This window comes from Triticum dicoccoides, chromosome 6A, assembly GCF_002162155.2.
Source record: "Triticum dicoccoides isolate Atlit2015 ecotype Zavitan chromosome 6A, WEW_v2.0, whole genome shotgun sequence".
Taxonomy (NCBI): domain Eukaryota; kingdom Viridiplantae; phylum Streptophyta; class Magnoliopsida; order Poales; family Poaceae; genus Triticum; species Triticum dicoccoides.
Genome location: NC_041390.1, coordinates 534,036,260 through 534,045,378, shown reverse-complemented (window position 1 = coordinate 534,045,378; position 9,119 = coordinate 534,036,260). Strand labels below are relative to the sequence as shown.

The 9,119-nt window shown below is 54.4% G+C and overlaps 1 protein-coding gene and 1 pseudogene across 1 annotated transcript in view; both read left to right on the top strand.

Moving 5' to 3' along the window:
• The first annotated feature begins 2,012 nt into the window (after nucleotides 1-2,012).
• Nucleotides 2,013-3,305, top strand: LOC119319563 (annotated as a pseudogene).
• A 1,155-nt stretch (nucleotides 3,306-4,460) lies between these two features.
• Nucleotides 4,461-9,119, top strand: part of LOC119315954 (amino acid transporter AVT6A-like) — an 81,374-nt gene continuing 76,715 nt past the window's right edge. The window contains exons 1-2 of the mRNA XM_037590380.1: nucleotides 4,461-4,805; nucleotides 4,890-4,940. Coding sequence (XP_037446277.1) covers nucleotides 4,461-4,805; nucleotides 4,890-4,940 — 396 coding nt within the window. The remainder of the gene's footprint in view (nucleotides 4,806-4,889; nucleotides 4,941-9,119) is intronic.

Genomic DNA, 9,119 nt, shown 5'->3' with positions numbered 1-9,119 from the left:
TGGGTACAAGCGATGCTCTATGTTTGATTTTTATGCTTTATTGGAACCGTATGTCGCATGTTTGATTTTGAATTGGTCTTGTAATTTTGAACTTTGGAAATATGGATTTAGATTGACGTCCAGTTATTAAAAGCGGTATCATAATTGTTTGCATTTATATGATGTGTGTGTGCATAAATACATAGTTCATGGTTTACTATACACGAGGTACTGTAGGCCAGGTACTGTAGTCATGGACAGTAGCTATCTTACTGTTCATGCTGACATGTCCGTTAATCTTTGATCCGACGATTTTGAAAGGGTGGCAAGTCACAGTATTGTTCACCCCCCACTAGCTGGCCAGGCAATAAAGGGGCTGTTTGGATTCATCCACGCCCGCCTGACCAAAACGTGAGCGTGCCAATTTTTTGGTGATGAGTGAAGTCTGTTTTAAACCTTAAACTCATATACCTCGTCGGAATCGAACCCCCATCTCCGAATCCCTGAAATCGGTACCCTAACCTCTATGATCCCGGTCAATATCAACCCTGGACCTGTTTGCTGCACCGGGAAAAGATTCATCCCGCCCGGGATCATAGTCTACACTCACTGACATAATTACCCCACATGTCATTTCCATCTTCTATCCCAATCCTCTTCCCTGTCTTTCCTGAAATCATCAGAACTTGCGGCTCTACCGCCGGAAGGTGCGGATGGAGGGCTCCTGGTTCTGGCATTTTCTTGGTCAGCATGGCCCGCACGGGGGCATCCATGGTGGTCTGCTCCACACAGAGGACGATGTGGCCGGCGCCAGCGCTGGCGATGAGACGTGGGAGGAAGAACTGAAGCTGCGAGTGACGGTCCGCGATGGCGCACATGGCGTGGAGGTGGCCGGCGCACACCAATGTTGTGGAATAACGTCTACACGACGGGGATATGAGACAGTGGCGCAGCACGAGCCGCTGGGTCGCCGCGAGGTGACGACCCACGATGGCGCATGGCGTGGAGGTGGCCGGCTACCTTCGTCATGGCGATGGCCGGCTAGAGGTGTGCGACGCGGCGCGTGCGTACAATGGCTACACAGCCTGCTCGGCTTCGTGCTCCAGTCCCTCGGCAATCACATCGTTGGCAACTATGTCGTGCGGCAGGCCACGACAATATGTACAGGCGCTTTCTTAAAGTGCTCCTTGATTGTGAGCAACGGAAGCTATGATGCATAGCAACGGAGGCTATATGATGCGATGGTTTTGGTTAGGCAGCGTGCTTTCCGTAGAAGCTGGCTTTGAAGCAGCAAGCAGGGGATGGATTCTTCAGGAGCTAGCTCACACGTACACTACGTAGCAACTTGCACGCCACTAGCTTGATCGATCTGTGCCAGCACGACACACATCAGAGATGTTGTGGCATGCCGTGGATTTTGCCACACACCGCAGTGTCGGTTGCTGCAGGTGTTCATAACGAGACAAGCATCATCGTTCGGGCATCTAAAAAAGACAGTCGCAGGCAAGAAGATGGATATGGCGTGTAGTATAGGGCCGCTGAGTCACTGAGAAAACCTAGAATCCCGGTCGGGATTAACTTTTTTCAGTGCCATAAACGGGGCTAGGGTGGATGTAGGGTTGATATATTGACCGGGATCTGAGAGTTTAGGGTACCGATTTCAGGGATTTAGACGTGAGGGTTTGATTTCGACGAGCTCTATAACTTTAAGGTTTAAAATAGACTTTACCCTTTGATGATGGAATCCGCTGCCGATGTTTAACCAGGAAGTTGGCGTGAAATCCTAACTCGCGGCCAAAATATTGGCGTGGTTGAAACGATTTGGCCCCCATCCAAACAGGAACCAACCCTACTAGTCAACGCCGATATTTTGGCGGGGCAACTCTTGGCCATCATCCAAACAACCTAAAAAAGCCGGCCAAAATAAACAGGCATCCGAATTTTCTTTAGCAAAGAAAAAGTCAACATTGTCAGTGCACTGTATCTTCATATGACGACAAATGGATATTCCCCGGTTGCAATCAAAACCCGAATGCTCTCTGAATCCAAAGATGCTTCTCTTGATCTCTTCACCATAAAAGTGCAGAGATTGATGCAGATGATGAACTGATCAGTCTATGCAAAATCTCAAGCAAAGCTATATCTCGAGATGGCAGCGGAGCCTCTCTCCAATGGCGCCACCCACCTGTCGGTGCCTGCACGCTACATACTCCCGGTGCACAACAGGCCGTCGTCGTCCGTGAATGGCAAGGGGGCGCTGCCTGTGGTTGATCTCGGTGGAGACGACGACGGCAGGATCGCCGAGGAGATCGTCCGTGCAGGGCGGGAGTTCGGTTTCTTCCAGGTGGTCAACCACGGCGTGCCGGAGGAGGTGATGGGCGCCATGATGCGCGCCGCGGAGGAGTTCTTCGCACTGCCGGAGGACGAGAAGATGGCGTACTACTCGAACGACGGCAAGAAGCTCCCGCGGTTCCACACGAGCCTCCGGAACGGCGCCGGCGAGGAGGTCCTGTACTGGCGGGACTGCCTGAAGCTCGGCTGCCACCCGCCGGACTGGCCGGACAAGCCCCGCGGGCTCTGGGCGGCGCTGGAGCCATACACGGCAGCCGTGAGGGCAACGGCGCGGCGCGTTCTGCGTCTCGCCTCTGTCGGGCTGGGGCTCGAGGAGGAACACTTCGATGGGTCGCTCAGCGGCGGTGGGATGATGAACGTGAACCACTACCCGCCGTGCCCGGATCCGAGCCTCACCCTCGGCGCCGGGCCGCACTGCGACCCCGGCCTCGTCACCGTGCTCATGGAGAACGTCGGCGGCGGCCTACAGATGCTGCTCCACGCGACGGTGACGCTGGGGGCGGCGGGATGATGTGGGTGGACGCCGACGCCGCGCCGGGGGCGCTGGTCCTCAACTTTGGGCATCAGATGGAGGTGGTGAGCAACGGGCGCCTGCGCAGTGCCGAGCACTGCGTGGTCACCAGCGCGCGCGCCGCGCGGACCTCGCTGGCCACGTTCGTGTGGCCCGAGCCGGGGTGCACTGTCGCGCCGGCGCCGGAGCTGGTGCTGGCCGCAGGCGAGGGGCCTCCATATAAGCCCCACTCCTACGGCGAATTTCTCGGTGTGTACCTTGCCGAGGGTGGGGTCAGGGAAGCCGCCATGGCGCATCTCAAGCACTGATCACCTGTCAGCTTAATTTCCTGCACATGCATTTCTTCTTCAGCAAATTTGAGTAAAGGGTTTTCTTATGGCGTCAGTAAAGTTCTTCCAAGTTGGTGTAATGGTGGATGCAAGTATGTTTGTTTAGTGGAGAATACTGGTAATGGTTATATTCCTGTCTGCTTATGTAGAAACCAAATTTTAGGAATATAACCAAATTTGAGCTTTTAACTCAAGTGGTTATATTCCCGTCTGCCTATGTAGAAACCAAATTTTAGGATTCTGTTTAGTTTCGTATAACTCAAATATCTCGAGCTTTTGACTCTTTGTCTTGGCCGTTTCTTTTTGTGATGTTACGGGCAAAAGGATTCTCTGAGAGGTGGTTATCTTGGATGGCGACTCTCCTGTCCTCGGCAAGCTCGCGAGTGGTAGTTAATGGATGCGTTGGGGATAAGTTTACGCAAGCGTGCAGTCTACGGTAGGGAGACTCCCTCTCGTCGTTGCTGTTTGTGATTGCAATTGACATATTAACGACGATTGTGATGAAGGCTCACATGGCCCAAATTATGAGCAACATGAATAGTTGCGGCCCCTTTCAAAGATTGTCACTTTACGCGGATGATCTTGCTATGTTTATCAAGCCTTCATTGTCAGACATTTACTTCATTAAAGAGATGCTCCAGATCTTTGGCACTGCTTTAGGCTTGAAGGTGAATTACAGCAAGTCCTCGGCCATCCTGATCAGGGCAAAGGAAGAAGATGAGATCCTTGTCCGGAATGCCTTGGAGGATTGGTCAGTTTCCGTGCAAATATATGGGATTACAACTGAGTATCAAGCAACTGACAAGGTCGGAATGGCAACCGGTAGTGGATGCTTCGCTCAAAATCCTACCCGGTTGGCAAAGGGGGATGATTACCCGCCCAAGGATGTTAATTCTGGTGAACCAGGTGATGCGTGCGCGGCCTACACATCATTTGACTGTTGTGGAAGCCCCCAAATGGGCCATTGAGAAAGTGGACAAGGGGTGCTGCATGTTTTTCTGGCTGGTTCAGAAGAGATTAGTGCCTGAAAATGCGTTGTATCTTGGCAGAGGGTATGTCGCCCAAAGAATCTGGGGGGATTAGGAGTAATGGATTTGCGCAAACACGGCCTAGCACTCAGATTACATTAGGAGTGGTTTAGGAGAACGGATGATGTCGGGCCATGGCAGGGCCTGAACGTGGCGCCGGATCGGCAGGTGCTCGCGACCTTCAACAGTCTAGTCCATTGGCAAATTGGAGATGGAGCTCAGATTCTCTTCTGGAAGGATAGATAAATCAGGGGCTTTAGCATGGAAGAGGTTGCTCCGCTCATCGTTCCAAAGGTTAGAACATGGGTGGCCAACAGGAGGACAGTCAAGGAGGGGATGCTGTTACATGCATGGAATAGGGATATTTCTGGAGATCTTTCCACGGAGGAACTTGCCCAGTTCATTCAAATTTGGGAAGTACTAATTGATATCCAGATTGAGCTGACCAGGGAGGATAAGGCTGTCTGGGTGTGGAATGCGGATGGCAAGTGCTCAGTGGCGTCAGCGTACAAGATGTTGTGTGAAGGAGGCATCAGATTTCGGCTGGCTGCTGCGGTGTGGAAGACCTGGGCCCCATTAACCTGCAAATTTTTTATGTGGCAAGCGGTACAATACCGGTTGTGGACTTCACATAGAAGATTCAGACGTGGAATACAAGCCGAGACATCCCCATGTTTCTTCTATGAGCAGCAAGAGGATACGGTGGACCATTTGATGCTCCAATGTGTGTTTGCAAGACAGGTATGGCATCTCTCTTTTGCAAGAGTGGGCATTAACCATGCCATTCTGCCTTCACCACAAGCCAGGATAGAGGATTGGTGGGCTACGAGACGTAACTGGATCGCCAAGACTGACCGAAAGGGTTTTGACTCATTTGTAATGCTCATTTATTGGATGGTGTGGAAGCAATGCAACACACGTGTATTTGGTCGAGATCTGGTTTGCAATGTTGAGGCCACGGTAGGTCTCATATTCCAGAACCTGAATTTTTGGGGTCAAGTCGGAGGGACGGGAGTGATTAGATATCAAGAGTAATAGCCTAGTTGGGCTCAGAGTGCAGAGGGCGTGTGGCACCGAGTTGTGGTGTCTGAGCCTTTTGTAATCTCTTTACATATTTCTGTCTTCTATAAAGCTAAGGTACGCCATTGGTGTACTCTCTAAAAGAAGACATTATCAGCGCTGCGAGGTGATTATTTTGTCAATTTCATGATTTGTCGCCTCAGTCTCTTCTCACGCATTCCCTCAAAAAAGTTCCACTACTAATTAATTGAAAATTGAAAGAGAGGTTTGACGCACGGATGGCTATCCTCCCCCCTCTCCCCTTCCCCTCCCGGGCGGTGGCGGCGACGGGCTCGTCCCCCCTCTCCAACTCTGGCGTCCCTGTGCTACCTTCTCGCGGCCTCCTCCTCGGTCCCCAACCTGCCATCCACACATCGTTCTGTTTTCCGCGCTCCTGCCCCCGCCAACAAGTTCTGGGCTCTCGGATCTGAGGCCTCGGACTCCGACCCCGAATCCCCTCCTCCCCCCTCCGTCTTGCGCCTCCGTGCATGCTGCCTTTCGTCGCTGCTCCATCGCGGTGCCGTAAATTCGCTCCCGGTGGGCGTGGCCGCCCTGCTCCCGAACCGTCGGTCGTGGATGGCTGGAGTCGCGTTTCGCGCAGGCGCCGTCGGGTTCCTTCGCCGTCTCCTGCCCGTGGCATCCTTGGTCCTGGGCGGTGTGGTGCGCCGACGTTGGACCTGGTTTCCCTCCCCCTCCCTGGCTGTCTTTCGTTTGTGCTTCGTCCTCTGGTTCGCTGGTGGCCTCGCCGGCAGCGGCCGGGCCGCCCGAATCCCTAGATCTGGAGGTGCCCTCTGTGGTGGAGCCAGACCCTGGGATTCGGGCCTCCGCACGCTCCTGATGGGCCTGGGCCCCGCTCCCTTTCCAATGTGTCGGATTCCCCCTAGCTCTCGTGGTTCTTAGGCCTCGGGTGGCCCTGGCCCAGTCCCCGTTCCCACTCTAGCCCAACCCTTCGGCCCCAACCTAGTGTGGTCGGGGTATATATGGGTGCAGAGGGGCTCACTTCCCCCATTTCTAGGGTTCCCAGCCTCTCTCTCTGACCTGCGTCGCCACCACTTCCCCATCCGCGTTCCTCTAGATCTACTCCTCCTCCTCCCCCCCCCTCTCGTTTTGCGTCGGTCGTCTCGATGGACCGCTCGCGCGGCTCCTCCAGCGAGGCCTTGTCCGACCAAAAGCGGCGGCAGGAGGGCTCTATTGAGGGGGAAGTAGATTTGGAGTACGAAGCTTCCCTTCGTCCCAAGCTCCAGGCGGACCGAGCTCGGGTGGAGGGGCCGCGGTGGAGCTTGGCGGTCCTCCTTCCCTTTGATCTGGCTCGGTTGTGGCTAGTCCCTCTGCTCCCTACGGTGGTTCTTCGCCGCGTCCTTCGGATCCCTTGGAGGTGGCGGCCGCGGCGAGTAAGGTTGGCTCTGCTGGCCTGTCCTCGCGCCCCCTCCTCCTCACAGTGCTGCGGCCTCGTTGCGGGCTCTAGCCCGGGCCCCGACGGCCCCTGGTGGCGGCCCTGGTCGTTTCGTGCCCCGCGGCTCCTCTGGGGCGTCGGGTCGCCGCCCCTCCTCTGGCGGCCTGGTCCCTGCCTCTGCCTCTGGTCCCTGTGGTGACGGTATTCTTCCTCCACCTCCCCCCGCTCCGGCGCGCGCCCCTCCTCCTGCCCAAGTGGCCAACCCCACCCTCACCTGCTTCACTTGCCACTGCCCTGGTCACTTTCAGTCGTGCTGTCCAAACCCCCCTCCCCTTCTGTCTCATCCGCAGAGAAGACGGCCACCTTACGGTCGACTGTCAAAACCGCCTCAAACCCCCTGCTTTCGTGCATTACGGCCTCGGCCTCCCTGGATGTGCTTTCTTCGCACTCGATCGCGAGGTTCCTCAAGTGGTTCCCATTCCTGCTCTTTCTAACGCCGGCATCATTACTGTCAAGGATAAGAAAATCTCCCCCCAGGTTCTCCTCGATGAACTCCAATTGTGGGATGATGGTGGATGGGATTGGCAGATCCGCCAACTTTCTGAGTCTGAGTTCGCTGCCATTTTCCCCTCCAAAGAAAGCTTGCGTATGATATCTTCGTGTTCCAGTTTCACCCTTACCCTTAACCAAGTTGTCATTTCTGTCAAGGCCGCCTCCAATGGATCTAAAGCTATCTCTTCGCTGTCTGATGTCTGGGTCTTAGTTGATGACGTCCCACCTACGCTTCGCTCTTCTGCCTTTCTTATGGCATTCAGTGTTCTTATTGGCAAACCAATTGAGGTTGATCCGGAGTCTCTGCTTGTCGTGGGCCCTATGCGGCTGCGGGTCTGGTGCATTGATCCTCATTGCATTTGCGGCTCCGTTGACGTCTTCCCTTCTGCTGGTGGCTTCCGTCTTAGGGTTCGGGTCGAGGGCGATGCTGCTCCGGTGTCACCCCCGCCCCACCCCTCGGCCGGCCTCGGGCAATGATGACAAAGATGACAAGGACGAGGATGGCCTTCCGGATGACTCGAATCATGGCACTAAACATCGTTTTACTCAGTCGGAGTGGGATGGGTTGACTTCTGAAGATCGTGATTTGCTCAAGGAGAACGCTCCGGTGGGTGGTGGGAACAAGGACGCGGTGGTCGGCGCCGGTGGGGGGGGGGTTGCTTCTTCTGATGGAGCGAGGGGTACCCCTTTTTCTGGTGTGTGCTCCAACATTCCAGCTCGCCCTGCCTCCCCTTCCCTCTCCGGTATTGAAGATCTGCCCCCGACCGGCATCATATCCAAGAAAAAGAAGAAGAAATCGTCCGCCAAGAAATTCTCCACGCGTAGTAGGGCTTCTGGTGATTCCAAGCAGTCTGCGGCAGGGCTTTGCCGCAGGCTTGATGCTGATTTGGGTGCAGCCTTGGGTCCTTCGTCTGCGGCGGCTTCTCCGTGTTGTGCCCATCCCGTGCCGGTGCGCGCTCCCCCGCTTCCACCGCCCGCAAGAGCGGCCGTGTCTCCAACAGTGGCGAGCGGGTGGACAATCAGGCGACGCGATGCGCTGCGGCTAGAGATCTTCCCCCTTCAGGTACCCCTCCATGTTCCACACCCCCTTCTATCCCCGTTTCTTCTCCTGTTCGGTTAGTCCTTCCATCGCAGTCCAGTGAGCATCTTCTACATATCTTAGAGGACGTAGGCATTTCTTTTAATCCTACTTTTGGCTCTCTGTCTACCCTGTTACATATTATTCGGGCAAATGAAATGGCACAAGCGGATATTGCTAGGGCCAAGGGGGCCGCGTCTCGGGTTGATGCCTCACTGGTTGTGGCCGGTGGGGTCGAGGTGGCACCTGAGAGGGATCAGGTGCCCACCACTACGCCTCCGCTCGGGGCTGGCAAACGTTCTAAATCCTGCATTGCCCCAAGCAGGTCGAGTCTTTGCACAAAAAACCTTTCCCACCGATGAAGGCCTTATTCTGGAATATTTGAGGTTTCGGCGCTAGGGGGCGCATGGACCAGCTTAAAGATCTCGTTCGGTTTGAGAATATAGACATCATTGGCCTTGTTGAAACGGTTAAACCTTCCTTCTCCCCAAATGAACTTTCTACTGCTGCTGGGATTGATAGGTTTGACTGGAAATATTTGTCTTCTTCAGGTCACTCGGGTGGAATTCTTAATGGTACCAAGAGAGACATGTACGATTTTGTTGCCTTCGACCATGGCATTTTTTGGGCTAGTACAGTAGTATCTCATCGCCCCTCAATATGCTTTTGGAAGTTATGGTAGTCTACGGCCCGACTGATCATTCCCTCTCTTACATTTTCTTGGACGAAATTTTGAATAAGATCGAATCTTGTGATCTCCCTTTGCTTATTGGCGGTGACTTCAACTTGATGCGCTCTCCTTTGGATAAAAACTCTCCTAATTTCTCTTGGTCGCTTG